The 20,210-nt window shown below is 40.0% G+C and overlaps 1 protein-coding gene across 1 annotated transcript in view; it reads right to left on the bottom strand.

Moving 5' to 3' along the window:
• LOC134341008 (uncharacterized) overlaps positions 1–20,210 on the bottom strand; it is a 257,807-nt gene that overhangs the window by 52,106 nt on the left and 185,491 nt on the right. The window contains exons 29-31 of the mRNA XM_063038698.1: positions 19,061–19,220; positions 14,026–14,088; positions 1,391–1,540 (exon numbers count right to left, since the gene is read on the bottom strand). Coding sequence (XP_062894768.1) covers positions 1,391–1,540; positions 14,026–14,088; positions 19,061–19,220 — 373 coding nt within the window. The remainder of the gene's footprint in view (positions 1–1,390; positions 1,541–14,025; positions 14,089–19,060; positions 19,221–20,210) is intronic.

The raw sequence follows: 20,210 nt of genomic DNA, 5'->3' as shown, positions 1-20,210 counted from the left end.
AGGGAGGGGGAGGGAGAGAGGTGGGGAGGGGGAGGGGGGAAGGGGAGAGGGGGGAGGGGAGAGGGGAGAGGGAGAGGGAGAGGGAGAGGGAGAGGGGAGGGGGAGGGGGGAGAGGGGAGGGGGAGAGGGGAGGGGGAGGGGGAGGGGAGAGGGGAGAGGGGAGGGGAGAGGGGAGGGGGAGAGGGGAGGGGGAGGGGGAGGGGAGTGGGGGAGAGGGAGTGGGGGAGAGGGAGTGGGGGAGAGGGGGGGGAGAGGGAGGGGGAGCTATAATGGATACTTCAACTGCTGGGATCTGGAGGGAAAAGAAATCACACAACTGAAAAAAATCACCTCAAGCAGCATCTGTGGAGGTCAAGGGACAGTAAGTGGGAGGTACGATAGTGTAGTGGATAGTACACTTTACAGTACCAGTGACCTTGGTTCAACTGCCACTGCTCCCTGTAAGGATTCTGTATGCTCTCCCCATGACCGACTGGGTTTCCTCTGGGTGCTCTGGTTTCCTCCCAGTCCAAAGCCATACCGGTTGGTAGGTTAATTGGTAGGTAAATTGTCCTGTGATGAGGCTAGGATTAAATAAGACACAGAAGCAGAATGAGGCCATGCAGCCCATCAAGTCTGCTTCACCATTCCATCATGGTTCATCCCCACATTAACTCCTGCAAGACCTCCATCAATCTCACAATTCCTGTCTCCGTTACATTCAGATTAAAGAAAAATGCATTTACAGCTTCAGGAATTCTCATCGGTAATGACTAATTCACTTGCAGTTGTTCATCAAGGCTGCTGAACGACCTCACCAGGATTAACTACTATCCATTAATTGCTCATTGTTCGGTGCTACTGATCTCAAGTGTTACAATTTCATTATTTTACCTCTGCGGAAAACTGCACCTCAAGCCTGATGAAAGGTGCGAGTGTTTTGCCGTTACTCAGTTTTACCACCCTACACACCTTCTCACACAGTTCACCTGAATATCTCTTGTGCAACATTCCATTCCTATGTCCGTAGAACCTGCTCGATCTGCGGTTAGTCTCCCAATAAGGCAATCGTGCAGTCCACGGAAATCCACCTATAAAGTGCTTTGATCACAGTGAACTTTTACAGAGCATTTCAGTCCTGAATCCCCAGTGTTTATTTCCATCACCATAAGTGCATTCATAACTTTAAAGTACTTTGATAACAGTGAACTTTTATGGAGCATTTCAGTCCCAAATCCCCAGTGTTCATTTCGATCATGACAAATGCATTCATAACCTTAAAGAAGTGCAACATGATGTTGAGTTATATTGCAGTGGTGTAATTCTACTAAATAAAAAGTTATGTTTAATTTGTATTCCCAAAATAATGTTGTTGAAGCAGTCAACTTTACAGCATTACAGAGAGCAGTACCTTTTCGTTGAGCAACAGCTGTTCATGCTTTTCCTTGCAGGCTCTGAGTTCATCCTGAGTATCAGAACAAAGTTGATTGTACACATTTTGAAGTTTCTCATAGCTCTTCAGCAGTTGAGTTTTGTCATGGTATAGAATCAGAAAGGTTTTCTGTAAATTAAACCACACCAAAATGTACAGTTAGCATTTTGTGAAATATATTTGAAGAGAGAGGGTGAGGACATGAGGGAGGGGGAGGGGTATGGGGAGAGAGAGATCTGTCACCTCATAATCAAACATTAAGCCTTAATTATGCCATGAGAAATATTGGTGGGCGACGGGATAGCGTAGTGCGATTGCAGCCCCTGAAATTGGGAGTTCAATTTTCGCCGCTGTCTGCAGGAATTTAAACATTCTCCCCATGACTGTGTAGGTTTCCTCTGGGTGCTCTGGCTTCCTTCCACATTCAGATGGCATACGAGTCACAGTTAGTAAGTTGGCACATGCTATGTTTGCAAAGGAGGCATGGCGACACTTGGCACAGTAAGATCCTCGCTGACTGGATTTGACGCAAAAATGATGTATCTCACTGTTTGCTTCGAGTCCATTTGGCAAATAAAGTAACATTATTCACGACTCAAGTACTATGATTATGGCCTTTCTTCAGCAGTTGACTATGAGAAACTATCCATTGTGAACCCATATTAATTCACCAAAGCAATCAAGCCTACCATTGATGTAGTCTATGTAAAAGTCCTTTCCAATTGGACCCAATCTATGACTGACACGTTGCATTTTTGTATCATTCCAGAGAGAAATGATAATATGGTGAATAGGGACAGACCCCCCCAATCTGTGATTTACATGCTGTATTATTACACTACCTAGAGTGACATAATAATATGGCGAATAGGGACAGACTCTATCATTTACATCTTGTATTTTTATATAATCCTAGAGGGACATGATAATGTGGTGAACAGGGACAGGCCCAATCTGTGATTTACATGCAAACAACAGGAATTCTGCAGATGCTGTGATTTACATGTTGTATTATTATATAATCCAACAGGGACATGATAATATTGCGATTAACGTCAGACCCAATCTGTGATATACATGTTGTATATTCATATAATCCTAGAGAGACATGATAATATGGTGAACAGGGACAGACCCAATCTGTGATTTACATGTTGTATTTTTGTATAGTCCTAGAGGGACATGATAATATGGTGAACAGGGACAGACCCAATCTGTGATTTACATGCTGTATATTTATATAATCCTGATGATTGGATTCAATTTCCCTAAGAATTCATGCATCGTGGGGACTTCCGGTAGAGCTCATGGAGTGAAGTCGTGCTCTTGACTCGCTCCATTACCTTTGAGTTTTTTTCTTATGATCAGCTATATTTAACTAACCATTAAGGCATCGACTTTTACAATAATCTGAAACAAATTGGGCTTTTTGGTATTCGGATGCTTTTAAGGTCCGCTATGTCCAAGAACGGAAAAAATGGGAAAGACGGCAAACCTCCGGTTAGACCGAAAGGTACCGATCTCCCTCCGACTGAACCACCGTTGACTCTGAAAGCTATATCGGATCTAATTCAAAGGGAAATTTCAACCTCTATAACGGAGCTGATTCGCGCGGAAATTTTAATTAATTTCCAGAAAATTGCCGATTCAATCGATAAAATGCAAACATCTATCACGGAACATCAGTTGGCTATATCTAATATTCAAATATCCACGCAACAAAATGAACTCAAGATGGAGAAAATTGAAGAAACAATTACTTCAATGAAGAAAAAACTGGACTTTCTGACTTTTAAAAACTCTGACTTAGAATCCAGAATGCGACGGCAGAATATTCGAATTATTGGTGTTCGTGAAGCTGTTGAATCTGACAACCCTATAAAGTTTTTTTCTCAACTTTTAAAAGATGCATTTCCTACCGTATTTCCTGACCAGCCACCGTTATTGGATCGGGCTCACAGAGTTCCATCATATTCGTCTAAGTCAGATAAACCTCGACATGTCATTTTACGTTTTCATTACTTTCAAGACAAGGAGAAACTGCTTCGATTTGTTCGATCTAAAGGTTATATTGATTTTTTGGATCTTCGGTTCCGATTCGTGGAGGACTTCAGCAAACAGATTCGGGATCAACGGGTTCATTATAGATCTGTGATGTCGGAACTCTACAAGATGGATTTAAAACCAGCGCTGCTTTACCCTGCGCGTTTAAGGATACGTACACCTGACGGAGCCCTTCGTTTTTTTTGAATCTCCATTGGATGCCCAGAGTTATCTGGATCAATTTTCACCTTCAACATCTTAATCGTAATCTTTAATTATCTCCGTTTGATCGGAGGTTGTGAATCTGTCGGGTTTAATTTTTGGTTGCTTTATATGGGCAGAAAATTTTTTTTGATTAATTAATATGGTTGCCAAACTTCTTTCTAACTGCGTCATTCCTTTCTTTTTCCTTGGGGATTATGGGTGGTTATTCCCTCAGCATCATTTCGTGTATTTCCTTTGAGGCCTTAAATTTCGTAGTCTTTAAATGTACTTTTTTCTGTAGGTTTTCCTAACTAGTTTTATATTAATAATTTTGTTTCTTTTTTTTTTGGTTTTCTTAGGGTCTGTGGTCTGTTACGGTTTCCTTTATATTTTCTGGCTTTTTCTCTGTTTTATATCGTGTTTGTCTTAACTGTTCTACTTTTTTTATTCTTTTACTGTTTTATAACTAGCTGATCTTTTTTATATTTACACTTTTTTTAGTGAGCGTCTATCGGAAGTCATGGGGGTAGTTCCAGTGCTTGCTTCTTTCTGGCGGGTCTGCTTTCGATTTAGCCTTGGGGTCATGGGGTGGGGGGTGGTGGGAGGGGCTTCACGTTTTAGTTTTTTTCTTCTTGGGCTATTTTACATTACTGAAGCATTGGTTGCGTTCTCCTACCTATTATCTCTGGTTTGTTCTGTTCCCTTTCCTGGTTCGTGGGTCGAACCTATCGTCAATCCTCTTTTTTGCGGGTTGACTTTAGGGTTTATGGAGTCTATTATTAATTTTGTCTCCTGGAATACTAATGGTCTTAATCATCCTATTAAAAGGAAAAAAGTTTTTAAAGTATTCCGGAGACTTAAAGCACATGTTCTATTTTTACAAGAGACCCATGTGCGGAGGGGGGACAGACTACGTTTTTTTAAATTCTGGAAGGGTCAACAGTTTCATTCGAATTCTAACGCTAAGATTCGAGGCGTCTCTATTTTTATAAACTCCTCAGTTACTTTTGTACAACATGATATTATCTCTGATCCGAATGGTAGATTTCTACTGGTTAGTGGTCTACTATTCAATAAAAAGGTAGTTTCGGTTAATGTTTATGCTCCCAATATGGACTGTCCGGAATTTTATAAATCATTATTTAATCAGTTCCCAAATTTGAATGAGTTTTCATTGATCTGGGGCGGAGATCTTAATACTTGCTTATCTCCAGTTTTGGACCGTTCGGCTCCTCTACGGACCTTACCTAATAAATCTGCAACTTTGATTAACTCATTCCTCTCTGATTCTGGGTCGACGGACATCTGGCGTTTTTTGCATCCTCAGGAAAAAGATTTTTCTTTTTTTTCACATGTTCACTATTCCTATTCAAGAATTGATTACTTTTTTATTGACTCTCGGCTTATCTCTTCAGTGATTAAATGTGATTATGATTCTATAATCATTTCGGGTCATGCTCCACTTAAGCTTTCTATTAAAATTCAGGTCAATACACAAAATAATAGACAATGGTGTTTTAATTTGCTGTTGCTTCAGGACTCGGACTTTGTTAACTTTATGAATGAACAGATTGATCTTTTTTTTACAATTAACTATACAGAGGATATTTCTGTGAACATTCTTTGGGATACTTTTAAAGCTTATATTCGTGGTCAAATTATCTCGTATTCTGCTGCTTTGAGGAAGAAGTTGAAGCAGGAGGAGTTGGTAATTGTGGACAAAATTAAGGAAATTGATAAGAAATATGTTACAGCTCTGAGGAGCTGTATAAACAAAGAACTGAACTTCAAATGGAGCACAGCTTATTACTTTCGTCCTCGATTGTAAACCAATTAAAGAAAACAAGAAGTGAATTTTATGTACACAGTGACAAAGTTGGTAAACTGTTGGCTAACCAACTGAAGTCTAATTATACTAAATCTCAAATTAATCAGATTTATAATCAAAATGATCGACTGATATTTGATCATGCGGAATCAAACCTTCTTTGATTTTTATTCTTCCTTATAACAATCTGAGTCTTTAAGATACTCTAAATATATGAATGACTTTTTAGATAACCTAGATTTCCCTGAGATTTCACAGGATATGTCTTCTATGCTTGATACTCCCATTACTACTGATGAGATTAAGAATGTTACTTCCTCTATGAACCTGGGGAAAGTTCCTGGCCCTGATGGGTTTACTGTGGAATTTTATAAGTGTTTTGCACCTTTATTAATCCCTTGGTTCTGTAGGGTTTTGGAGGCTTCATTAAAAATTGGTAAACTTCCCGAATCCTTTTATAGAGCGTCAATCTCTCTAATAGTAAAGAAGGATAAAGATCCTGCTCAATGTGCATCTTATAGACCAATATCTTTATTAAACGTTGATTCTAAAATTTTTTCTAAATTATTAACAAACAGATTAGAAAAAGTACTCCCTTTTATTATTTCAGAAGACCAAACGGGTTTTATTAAAGGTCGTTACTCTTTCTATGACATTCGCACACTGTTAAATATTGTTTATACTCCCTCACAAAATGCTCCTAAGTGTGTTATCTCTTTAGATGCTGAAAAAGCTTTTGATAGAGTAGAATGGCCTTACTTATTTAAGGTGCTTGAAATGTTTAATTTTAGCTCGAAATTTATATCCTAGATTAAATTGTTATATCATTCTCCTATGGCCTCGGTCTGTACTAACTCTTTAAGCTCACCTTTTCTCCCTCTTTTTTGAGGTACTCGACAAGGTTGTCCTCTTAGTCCTTTATTATTTGATATTGTATTAGAACCTCTTGCAATTGCCATTCGAGAATCTCCAAATATTATTGGGATAACTCGGGGCTTAAAGTCCCATAAAATATCACTCTATGCTGATGACTTACTGTTATATATTTCTAATCCTCAAAAATCTATCCCTGCTGCTTTAGATTTATTAGCACAATTTAATCTTTTTTCAGGTTATAAATTAAACCTTAGTAAGAGTGAACTTTTTCCGATTAATAAACAACTTCCCTTGTATCATAACTTTCCGTTTAAATTGATTAATAATTATTTCTCATATCTTGGGATTAAAATTACTTGGAAATACAAAGATTTATTTAAGACTAATTTTTTACCCTTAATTGATCATATTACTCAACTTTCATCTAAATGGTTTCCATTATATTTAACTTTGATTGGTCGTATTAATGCAGTTAAGATGTTTATTCTGCCAAAATTTTTATATATATTTCAGGCATTACCGATTTTTGTTCCAAAATCTTTTTTTGATAAAGTTGACTCTAAAATTTCTTGCAACACACATCAAAGTTGCTGGTGAACGCAGCAGGTCAAGCAGCATCTATAGGAAGAGGCGCAGTCGACGTTTCAGGCCGAGACCCTTCGTCAGGACTAACTGAAGGAAGAGTGAGTAAGGGATTTGAAAGCTGGAGGGGGAGGGGGAGATGCAAAATGATAGGAGAAGACAGGAGGGGGAGGGATAGAGCTGAGAGCTGGACAGGTGATAGGCAAAAGGGGATACGAGAGGATCATGGGACAGGAGGTCCGGGACGAAAGACAGGGGTGGGGGTGACCCAGAGGATGGGCAAGAGGTATATTCAGAGGGACAGAGGGAGAAAAAGGAGAGTGAGAGAAAGAATGTGTGCATAAAAATGAGTAACAGATGGGGTACGAGGGGGAGGTGGGGCCTTAGCGGAAGTTAGAGAAGTCAATGTTCATGCCATCAGGTTGGAGGCTACCCAAACGGAATATAAGGTGTTGTTCCTCCAACCTGAGTGTGGCTTCATCTTTACAGTAGAGGAGACCATGGATAGACATGTCAGAATGGGAATGGGATGTGGAATTAAAATGTGTGGCCACTGGGAGATCCTGCTTTCTCTGGCGGACAGAGCGTAGATGTTCAGCAAAGCGGTCTCCCAGTCTGCGTCGGGTCTCACCAATATATAAAAGGCCACATCGGGAGCACCGGACGCAGTATATCACCCCAGTCGACTCACAGGTGAAGTGATGCCTCACCTGGAAGGACTGTTTGGGGCCCTGAATGGTGGTAAGGGAGGAAGTGTAAGGGCATGTGTAGCACTTGTTCCGCTTACACGGATAAGTGCCAGGAGGGAGATCAGTGGGGAGGGATGGGGGGGACGAATGGACAAGGGAGTTGTGTACTTGTGTACCCCTCCAGCTTTCAAATCCCTTACTCACTCTTCCTTCAGTTAGTCCTGACGAAGGGTCTCGGCCTGAAACGTCGACTGCGCCTCTTCCTATAGATGCTGCTTGGCCTGCTGCGTTCACCAGCAACTTTGATGTGTGTTGCTTGAATTTCCAGCATCTGCAGAATTCCTGTTGTTTGCGTCTAAAATTTCTTCATTTATTTGGCAAAATAAAAACCCGAGATTGGGTAAAATACATTTACAGAAAGCCAAGAGAGATGGAGGCCTAGCATTACCTAACTTTAGCTTCTATTATTGGGCAATTAATATTCAACATATGAAATTTTGGTTACTTGACCAAGATACACTATCCATTCCTAAATGGGTAGTATTGGAATTACAATCTGCTCAGGGCTATGCACTTGGCTCTATTTTAGGTTCCTCTCTTCCTTTTGATTTGAAACGCCTCAAACTGGTCTATAGCCCGATAGTTAAGTATACCTTGCGTATTTGGTTTCAATTCAGGAAATTTTTTGATCTCAACCAATTTGGGCTAGCGATCCCTATTTTAGGTAACATATTTTTTCCTCCCTCTTTCACGGATCGTGCATTTCAAATTTGGAAGACTGAGGGTATTTCACGGTTTTTGGATATATTTTTAGATGGTTCCCTTATGTCTTTTGAACAATTATCTAATAAATATAATTTACCAAGAATACATTTTTTTAGATATCTCCAAGTTAGAAATTTCCTAAGTACTATACTCTCTTCCTTTCCGACGCTACCTCCTACATATATTTTAGATACTATAATTAACCTTAATCCATGTCAGAAAGGTGTAATGGCTATTATTTATAATATTATTATGAAACTTAGGAAAGCTCCATTTGATAAGATTAGGTCAGATTGGGAACAAGAATTGGGTTCTATTATTTCCGTGGATGACTGGGGGCAGATTTTACAATTAGTCAATACTTCCTCTATCTGTGCTAAACATTCCCTAATTCAATTTAAAGTTGTTCATAGAGCACATATGTCCAAAGATAAATTAGCTCGTTTCTATTCTCATATTAATCCTTTTTGTGATAGATGTCCGGGACAGATAGCCTCTTTAACTCATATGTTTTGGTCTTGTCCTACTCTGGAAACTTTTTGGAGAGACATTTTTAATATTATCTCAAAGGTATTGAATATAGATATTTCTCCTCATCCTATTACTGCTATCTTTGGATTACCTAAAATTTCCAGTAATCTTTCCCCTTCAGCCTGTAGAATGATTGCATTTCTTACTTTAATGGCGAAAAGATGTATTTTACAACATTGGAAAGAGCCGAATACTCCAACTACCTTTTTTTTGGTTTTCCCAGACGATATTATGCTTAAATTTGGAGAAAATTAGAAGTAATCTTTATGATTCCTCACTTAAATTTGAACAGACCTGGAGATCTTTTATTCAATATTTTCATTTAATGTAATTTTTTTCTCTTTTGTTCCATATTTATATTTCCTTCTTGCCTTTTTTTTTTAAACTGTTTTTAATGGAGGTTGGGTTTGAGGACGTGATTTTAAGTTCTTTAACTTCACCTGTTTCCAAGTTAGCCCATTGCTTTGCTTTGCTTTTAGTTTAGTTGCACGGTGGGTTTTTTTTTTGGGGTCTTTTTTTGGGTTTTTTTTTCCTTTTCTCTATTGATATATATAAATATAAAAATCAGTATACTATTATTTTATCATATTATTTTATGTTTAAATTGCACTGTTTGTATCAATTTTTTCTTCTGTATTAATATCTCCTGTAATTTCTAACAGTGTATTAGTGCCTTTATGGTTTACCCTTTGTATACTTATTCAATAAAAAGATCTAAAAAGAATTCATGCATCGTAGTAGTATCGTCAGGAAATTCTGACTGATATAAAGAGGTACAGAATTCTTGAAAAGACTTATTAACCTCATCATGGTCAACCGTAAAATTGCCATCCTGTTTACAAACTTTAATAACCTGACGTTTAACCAAAACAGCTTTCAATTGATTGGCCAATAATTTCCCCGCTTTATCACCACGTATATAAAATTGAGATTTAGTTTTAAGTAACTAGTTTTCAACAACAGATGTTAATAACAAACTATGTTGCATCTGAAGTTCAACTCTTTTTATAAAGCTCTAAATTGGGAGTTAACTGAATATTTTTTATCAATTTCTTTAATCTTATCAACCAATATACAGATTTCATTATTGGTTCACTTTTTTAATCCAGCAGAGTACGAAATAATTTGTCCACGAATACATGCTTTAAAAGTTTCCCATAATGTCCCACTGGAAATTCCTTCAGTAGAGTTAGTTGAAAAGGAAAAAGCGATCTGTTCTTTAATGAAGATCGAGTTGAACCGCCATTGTCTAGTTCTAAAACTTACATCAAATAAGCCATTTTCTATAGCAACAGACGCTAGTGACGAAGCTGCTGGGGCAGTATTGTTACAGAAAGGTGTGGATGACATTGAACACCCTGTAGCTTATTTCTCAAAGAAATTTAATGGGGACCAGAAAAATTATTCAACTGTTGAAAAGGAATTGCTAGCAGTTATTCTGGCTTTACAACATTTTGATGTCTATGTTTGTCCTGCCCAGAGACACGGATTACACGGATCACAATCCGTTGGTGTTTCTAACTAAGATGAAGGATAAGAATAGAAGGTTATTAATGGAATCTGATATTGCAAGAATATGACTTGAAAATCAAACTGACAATATTATAGCTGATTGTTTATCCAGATGTTAAGTTAGAAATTGTACACATTTTTGCTCTGTTATCTGGTGATTATACATGTATTGTTTCAAACTTTGTAATTTCCAGTTAAACTAAAATTTTGCCTGCATCAAGATTTTTTCTAAAAGGAAGGGGGTGTGATGGGGTCCTGAATTACCCCTATAAACGGTGCTTTTGAAAAGAGAGAGAGAGAGTTGTCCATCACAGATACCTTGTTAAAAGAGAGAGAAAGGGGGGAGAGAGAGAGAGAGAGAGAGAGAGAGAGACGAAGACTACTTTGAGATGGTGTTATGGTTTTTTGGCAGTATGTTTATACTTTCTACAAGGACACTGGCAGCTTCCAAGTTCTTACAGAGAGATAAGGGAGGAGCTGCTTGATGGACAGCTAGTGTTCAGCACGGTGAGATAGATAGGTCAGCTGTTAGACCTGGAGACACATGGTTTTGGACATGCAATGAGCTTTGTTGTGCCCACAGAAAAGGTGGGTTTTGGAGGATTGATCAGTGGCTCTCACAGCGTGAAAAGGGTGTGACTGGTGGGCAGTTATTCATGTTTCCAACCCTCGCCTGGGTTGATAATTCCACCAGAGAAGAACTGTCCCCTTTGTTGTGGTCACAGTCGGTGACTTCTAAAGGATTTCGGAGGACAACGGGAAGATCGACGGCGTCAGCTCACCTGCAGACTCAAATCTCTCCCTCTCTCCCCATCACTACTCAACTTAATACCACGAACTGAACTGAACTTTACTCATCATCGTAAGACTATCTATTTAACCCTAGACTTGAAGAAGCTTGGATTTCATGTATTTCCACACTTACTTTTATATATATATATAAACATTGCTAACCTGTTTGATATATCTGCACTTATATTACTGTATTGCGTAGTTACGAATAAATATTATTAGTTAATAGCAATACTGGACTCCAACGTGTTTTCCATTTCTGCTGGATCTTTAACCTGTTACGGGATACGTGACAAATCCTAGAGGAACATGATGATATCGTGAATAGGGGCAGACCCAATTTGTGATTTACATGTTGTGTTTTTGTATAATCCTAGAGGGACATGATAATATGGTGAATAGGGACAGACCCAATTTGTGATTTACATGTTGTATATTCATACAATCCCAGAGGGACATGATAATATGATGAATAGGAACAGACTCAATCTCTGATTTACATGTTGTATTTTTATACAGGTTTCCCCCGCCATCCGAAGGTAGAGCGTTCCTATGAAACGGTTCGTAAGTCGGAGTGTCGTAAAGCGAAAAAGCAATTACCATTAATTTATATGGGAAAAATTTGTGAGCATTTGCAGACCCAAAAATAACCTACCAAATCATGCCAAATAACACATAAAACCTAAAATAACAGTAACATATAGTAAAAGCAGGAATGATATGATTATTACACAGCCTATACAAAGTAGAAATACCTTTCCACAATCATTGCGCACTGTTCTCCATAGCGAAAATCTCATGCAAGTGCTCTCGGCAGTAACACGGTGCAAGCGCTCTCCACTAACCTCTAAGCTATGGAGCTGCCAAATCATACCAAATAACACGTAAAAATACACAGCCGACATAAAGTAGAAATAATGTATGTACAGTGTAGTATCACTTACGGGAATCGTGAAGTCATTGAGCACACTGATGATGGTGTGTTAGGCTGAGTCGTCGGAGTCTGGGGTGGTGCAGTGGCCCCCACCCTCCATGCAGCGACCCGATACCAATCGGCAAAGCATGCAGTGGTCCAGCGGTAGCCGGGACACACCCAGCACATCTTTAAGAAAAAAGCCGAAATAAACAAGCTAATTAATTAGGTGCCGCCCGGCACATACATGTCGGCCCAGATCAGAGACGACGCAATCGGCAATCGCCTCTGATCTGGGCCGACATCTACATGCCGGGCGGCACCTAATTAATTAGCTTGTTTATTTCGGCTTTTTTGCTTAAAGATGTGCTGAGTGCGTTCCAGCTAGCGCTGCATTCTCTGCGAATCGGTATCTGTCCGGGGCCCGGAGGTTGGGGTGGTGGGACACTGGGGTGTCACCTCATCGTCGATCAGGGCAGGCAGCTCATCTTCTCCTATTTCTGCCTGCCTCGATGTCGAAGGTCGAGGTTCGTCGTCTGCTGTGGCTGATGTGGAAGGCTTGCTTGACTGTTTAGCCTCCCGCATTTTTCTATCATACAGTTCTTTGTAAGCAGTCAAATCATCCTGCAAATATGCCCTAAACCGACATACACTTTCAAAATTAAAGTCGTACTTTATCATTGCAGTGAAAATCTCACGCAGTTGCTGGACGACTTCACTTTCGCTACTGCATTTGGTTTTGATCATTATCCTTTCCTCTTCCAATTGCATCAGCTCTTCATCTATCAGTTCTTGGTCATGGGATGCCAAAACCTCTTCAGCATCATCTTCATCAACTTCCACAAGCCAAACTCAGTTTGTCCTTACTTCGTTCAGCACGATCAAAACGCTTAATTATGTCTAGTTTTACGGTAAGTGTAACACCATTACGAGCTCTTTTAGGCTTTTCCGATACCTTAGAATTCATCTTGCGAACGGTTGCTCGCAGGCACGTGGTTAAGCAATGCTGGCTAGAATGCAGCTCCGAATCCAGGGGAGAGCGGCTGCTCGGGGTGTGCGCTGTTTTTTTTTATCATGCGCTTATTTTTTTCGCGCGCTGCCTTTTTTCTTAACAGTGAAAACACTTTCTGTTAGCGAAAACAGGGAACTAGTGTAGGTCTTTCGTAACAGTGAAGTTTCGTAAAGCAAATGTTCGAAAAGCGGGGGATACCTGCATACATAATCCTAGAGGGACATGATAATATGGTGAACAGGGTCAGACCCAATCTATCATTTACATGTTGTATTGTTATATAATCCTACAGGGACATGATAATATTGCGATTAACGTCAGACCCAATCTGTGATTTACATGTTGTATATCTATAAAATGCTAGAGAGACATAATAATATGGTGAACAGGGACAGACCCAATCTGTGATTTGCTTGTTGTATTTTTGAATAATCCAAGAGGGACATGTTCATATGGTGAATAGGGACAGACCCAATCTATGACTGACATGTTGTATTTTTAGACAATCCTAGTGGGATAAAATCATATGCTGTAAAAGGTAGAGACTATATATTGGAGAATAAAACCAGAAAATGTCCAATATTCTTAGCCTGTTCGTGGACAGATAAATAACATTTCAGGTTGAAATGTTTATATCAGACCTCAGTATTACCACCATTTTCTCTTTTGTATTTTAGATTTTGTGAATCGGCAGTTCTTACTGAAATTTGCTTACAGTAAATCTGATTACTAAATATTGCAGATTAATTCATCATTCTAGAGGTAAAGGCATTCCAAAAATTGTTTTTACATTTCATCAGGAATAGAATTTTAAATTTTTGTTTACTAACAAGCAAAATCCTCTGAAATAAAAGATTGTAATTTTACCTCTTTGCTTTCAAAAGGTCTTATTGGATCCGTGAGAACTGCTGCGTCACAACTCTTTGTGCTCTACGAAAGTAATGGAGAGGATAGGAATCAATATATTTTCTGTAAACTGTACAGTGATGGAACAGACTGCACTTGAGCTGTTCAAGGCACAGACACTGTATTAATAATACTGCCAATATACTGTTTGATTCAGCATTCTGTTTGTTGACATAATTCTTTATGGGTTATTCATCATAATACTGACACATCACTGAAGAAAACAAACTAAGTACAGGAGTGTCCCTGTTTTCCTTTTGATTCGAGTCACAAAACACAATAAATGCACGGGTATTTCTGTTCTGAACAACGTGGTTTCCCAGACAGAACTGAACACTGGTATTTCAGGTTATTAATTTATCCACCTTTCATCGAAATAACTTCTATGGAGTGAAAACAATTTTACAACCTCAAGGGAATATATGAATCAGGAAGAAAATTTTTCGACTTGGCCCTCATCTTATCAAACCCTTTTCAAGGGTGATGGACCGCACAATTTAGCTCTGCCTGTTTTTTTAATGAACATGATATGTTTCTCTATAGATTAAAATAATTCATTTCACAGTTCTGTCAACATAACAAGCAGAGGATCAGCACAAAGCTCTGAGGCATTATGTCTTGTTTTACAGCATTTTGGTTATTGCAGAAAACAGCTATATGAATTCAAATTATCATCCACCAGTACATTAAATCCTGTGCAATTTAGGAAGAGACACACATGCTTTTGCTCAATTTGGGAAAAATCAGAAACCAGCGTTAACATTACTATGGCGCCAGCAACCCAGGTCTCTGTGAGGAGCTTGTACAGTCTCCCCATGATCACATGGGCTTTCTCTGGGTGGGCACAAGGATGGAATTGGGTGGTACGAGCTCACTGGGCCAGAAGCACTTGTAGCATGCTGGAAGAAAGATCCTAAGGGGAGTACGGGGAGGCTGTGGCTGACAAGGGAAGTAAAGGACAGTATAAAGATAGAAGAGAAGAAGTATAACATAGCAAAGATGACTGGGAAGCCGGAGGATTGGGAAACTTTTAAAGAGCAACAGAAGATAACTAAAAAGGCAATACGAGGAGAAAAAATGAGGTACGAAGATAAACTTGCCAAGAATATAAAGGAGGATAGTAAAAGCTTCTTTTGGATTGGAGGGTGGCTAATGTTGTCCCTCTCTTCAAGAAGGGAGAAAGAGCTGGGAATTAGGGTTAGGGTGATGTCGATGGTGGGAAAGATGCTGGAGTCAATTATAAAAGATGAAATTACGACACATCTGGATAGTAGTAACAGGATTGGTCCGAGTTAGCATGGATTTATGAAGGGGAAATCGTGCTTGACTAATCTTCTGTAAGTTTTTGAGGATGTAACTATGAAAATGGACAAGGGAGAGCCAGTGGATGTAGTGTACCTGGACTTTCAGAAAGCCTTTGATAAAGTCCCACATAGGAGATTAGTGGGCAAAATTAGGGCACATGGTACTGGGGGCAGAGTACTGACATGGATTGAAAATTGGCTGGCTGACAGGAAACAAAGAGTAGCAATTAACAGGTCCCTTTCAGAATGGCAGGCAGTGACCAGTGGGGTACCGCAGGGTTCAGTGCTGGGACCACAACTGTTTACAACATACATTAATGATTTAGATGAAGGGATTAAAAGTAACATTACCAAACTTGCCGATGACACAAAGCTGGGTGGCTGTGTGAAATGTGAGGAGGATGTTATGAGAATGCAGGGTGACTTGGACAGGTTGGGTGAGTGGGCGGATGCATGGCAGATGCAGTTTAATGTGGATAAATGTGAGGCTATCCACCTCGGTGGTAAGAACAGGAAGGCAGATTATTATCTAAATGGAGTCAAGTTAGGAAAAGGGGAAGTACAACGAGATCTAGGTGTCCTTGTACATCAGTCACTGAAAACAAGCATGCAAGTACAGCAGGCTGTGAAGAAAGCTAATGGCATGCTGGCCTTCATAACAAGGGGAATTGAGTATAGGAGCAAAGAGGTCCTTCTGCAGCTGTACAGGGCCCTGGTGAGACCACACCTGGAGTATTGTGTGCAGTTTTGGTCTCCAAATTTGAGGAAGAACATTCTTGCTATTGAGGGAGTGCAGCGTAGGTTCACAAAGTTAATTCCCGGGATGGCGGGACTGTCATATGTTGAACGATTGGAGCGACTGGGCTTGTATACACTGGAATTTAGAAGGATGAGAGGGGATCTAATTGAAACATATAAGATTATTAAGGGATTGGACACACTGGAGGCAGGAAGCATGTTCCCACTGATGGGTGAGTCCAGAACCAGAGGTCACAGTTTAAGAATAAGGGGTAGGCCATTTAGAACAGAGTTGAGGAAAATTGTTTTCACCCAGAGAGTGGTGGATATGTGGAATGCTCTGCCCCAGAAGGCTGTGGAGACCAAGTCTCTGCATACTTTCAAGAAAGAGATGGATAGAGCTCTTAAAGATAGTGGAATCAAAGGTTATGGGGATAAGGCAGGAACTGGATACCAATAGTGGATGATCAGCCATGATCACAGTGAATGGCGGTGCTGGCTCGAAGGGCCGAATGGCTTACTCCTGCACCTATTGTCTATTATTGTCTTTTGTATCTCTGAATAAGTACACAGACCCATGCCAGTTCAGGCAAGTGAATATTCTCTCATGTTGTGACATGCTTTTGTAATGATTATGCCAGCAGGGTACTCCGTCTTCAACAGGACTTGATGCTTATCCTGGCAGCTGTGTTCTGGGAGAAGCTGATCTTAAATGGAACTAAAGACAACACGGGTCAGCAGATTTAGGACATTCTTGCAGACAGAATCATCAGTTTCAAGTGTGACGAAAAACCAAGTTATCAGAAGATTGATGCAAATGAGAGAGATAAGTGAGACAATGGAGAAACATTCCAAATGTTAATGAGAGAGGAGAAGAGAAATTAACGAAAAGAGACACAGTTCCGAGTATTGACAGACCGGTTGCTTTGAACCTTAACTGTTTGAAGTTTGATGGACAGGCGATACCCCATCAGGGGGATAAAAGGAACAGGTTCACTAAGGCAAGACACACACCACGAGATCACGAGATAACGAGACCCTGGAAGTGCGGCGTGCCCCCACAAGTTGGTGGGAGTTTGGAGACGTGGTCACGGGACCGACCATAGACGCACAGGGTGAAAAGGTACGATCGGTGGGAACCTGGTGTGTGTGTCCGCCCTTGCCTGGGTGCCGGGTTCACCGCGGAAGAACGATCGTATCCGGAACGGAGGGGTCACAGTTGGTGACCTCAGAAGACATTAAAAGGGCTCACCCGAAAGCTAACTGCAAGGACCATCTGTTTGAATCGAAAATTTGCATATTCACTCTCTCTCTCTCCAACGGCACAACAGCGATTGCTGCGAACTGTACTCAGCTGAACTGAACTCTGCGTCACTTGAGACTGATCATTTTACCCCTAGACTGCGATAGAGCTTGATTGATTCCTATTATCCTAGTTCTGTGTACATGTGTGTTTTATCATTGCTAACACGTTGCATTTATATCCTTACGATTAGAGTACTGTGTTACTTATCTCTTTAATAAAACTTTATTAGTTCCAGTAATCCAGACTCCAACTAAGTGGTCCATTTCTGCTGGTTTGGCAACCCAGTTACGGGGTACGTAACACAAGGAATAAGCTTTAAATGTAACCTTTTCTCTCTCAGACAAGAGGAAACCACAGTTGAGCAGCTGTACAGAATACCGGCTATCTACAGTGTCTATTCATGGTTCCATTTTGGCACAAACAAAATCACACCAGACTTAAATGTGAATGCTGCTATAAAACTCTAACAACAAGCTCACTGTTTATGCTCTGACCAACATTTCAAATTTAGTACAAAATATCTAAGAAATTCACATCTTATAGTACTGCTCACTGTGTGACACAAGGATAGATAACTTTAAAATTACTTACAAATAGAAAGGACTAAGAAGCAGAATTAATAAGTCAGACCAGGCCTTCCAGGATTAAATCAAGAGAGAGAGAGAAAGAGAGCGAGAGGGTGACCGAAATTTGAAACTTCTGAAAACCAACTGATCCTGCATTCACTGTTAATGCTAACTCTGATATGGATGAATTGTTAACACAAGACATACTGCAGATGCTGAAACACACACACACAACATGCTGGAGGAACACAGCAGGTCAGGCAGCATCTATGGAAGTGAACAAACAGGTGACATTTTGAGACGAGACCCTTCTTCAGGACTGGGTTTTACATCAGATTACTTATTTATTGATTGATTGATTGAGATGCAGAGTGGAATAGACCCTTCCAGCCCTTCGAGCCATGCCACACAGCAACCCACCAATTTAATGCTATCTTAATCACAGGATAATTTACAATGACCAATTAAGCTACCAACTGGTATGTCTTTGGATGTGGGAGGACACCAGAGCACCCATGCAGTCCTGGAGAGAATGTACACAGGCGGTGTCGAGAATTGAATCTGGGTCGCCTGGATTATAAACTGTTGTGCTAACCACCACACTGCTGTGGACAGATAGAGTGTGCAGGCATTCCGAACATGGCCCTAGAAAGCCGAACTCTACTTTGTGGCGTCTAGGGCAACACTTACTATTTGAGAGTAACTTTACTAATTCTCAAGTACTATTGGCCTAAAATACGAGGACTTAGTTGGTTATCTACAATGTCAATTTCTGTACGTAAAGGTCATTTCTTTTTTCAGACTTCACGACAGCGTGGTTACAGGGACCAGGCTTTTCCCCAACTGCATAAAGTAATTTCGCATGTTAGAAAGTGAAATTGAGCAACATACAAGATTTGTACTCTCAAAATTTCACTTTTGAAGGCCTCACTTGCGTCTGTCTGCTGAAAATATCCTCGCTTTTTCCTTGAATGTGGTGATTATATTGATCCAGGGTCAATAGCAGGTGTTCATGGTTGTTCTGCTGTGTAAACTATTCAGTTCAGCTTTGCATTTAATCCTTCTACTGGAATTTAACTCACATCAAGCGATGGATGCTGATTAAGAAGAACCTCATCAATGCACATCCTGGCAAACGAGTTTTGCAGCTTTTCCTCTTTTGTCGACCAGTGGTAATAATCTGCCTTTCTGGAATCCACGAAACTGCTTTCATATACCTTTACTGTTGCCTCTTCTGTATACCTTAAAATAAAATATTTTTTGTTACTCAGCTTCTTCTGCAGACAACCATATATTCAATGAATAATCCGGTGCAAATAGCCAAATCAAGAAGTGACCATTTGTCCCTCCAACCAAGAAATTGATATATTTGATTTATACACACAGTACTGTGTAAAACTCCCAGGCGCGTGCGCGCCCACACACACACACACACACACACACACACACACACACACCTAAGGCGCCTAAAACATTTGCACAGTACAGTAGTAATTTTATGCATTGCACTGTACTGCTGCAAAAAAAAAACAAATTTCATAACATCTGTGAGTGGTGATAAACCAGGTTCTGATATGGGTCTCTGTTGTGGATTGGTAAATCATGATTGGTAAAAGGAGAAGGGAGAGAGGAAGAGTGGGAAATACCAGAGAGACATTCTGTAATGATCAATAAACCCATTGTTTAGAATCAAATTACCTTCCCTGGTGTCTCAGGGCTGGGTATGTCTGCACATGTGCCACCCAACACCCTTGGCACACGTCTGCCTCTTGTCACACACCCCTCCTGCGGCACTCCACACTCACCATTCGCAACATTTTTTGCTCCCACTACATTTACAAATTCATTCTCCACTCCACGTTGCCAAATAGAGTACTGTGCAATAGTCTTAGACACCAAATACGTGCTAAAGGATTTTACACATCCATCTCAAAGTATATCAGGTAAGGATTATTATTTTAAAATGCAATTGTTATCACACACGTCATTTCCGAGAATTACCTGAGTTTTATTTTTAAGGATCAGCTTGGTTTGTCAAATGTACATGGATAACACAAGGTGTCATTTGCATCTTATCAAATCAGAAAGAATTGTGCTTGGGGAAGTGCCGCAAGTGTTGTCACACAACTGGCTCCAAAACAGCACGTCAACAACTCACTCAGTCACTTTAACCTGTTGTGTATGTACCAAAACAGCACGTCTGGAACTCACTCACCTTAACCTGCTGTGTAT

The sequence above is a fragment of the Mobula hypostoma genome, chromosome X2, assembly GCF_963921235.1.
Source record: "Mobula hypostoma chromosome X2, sMobHyp1.1, whole genome shotgun sequence".
Classification (NCBI taxonomy): Eukaryota; Metazoa; Chordata; class Chondrichthyes; order Myliobatiformes; family Myliobatidae; genus Mobula; species Mobula hypostoma.
This window is presented reverse-complemented; position numbering and strand designations above follow the sequence as displayed.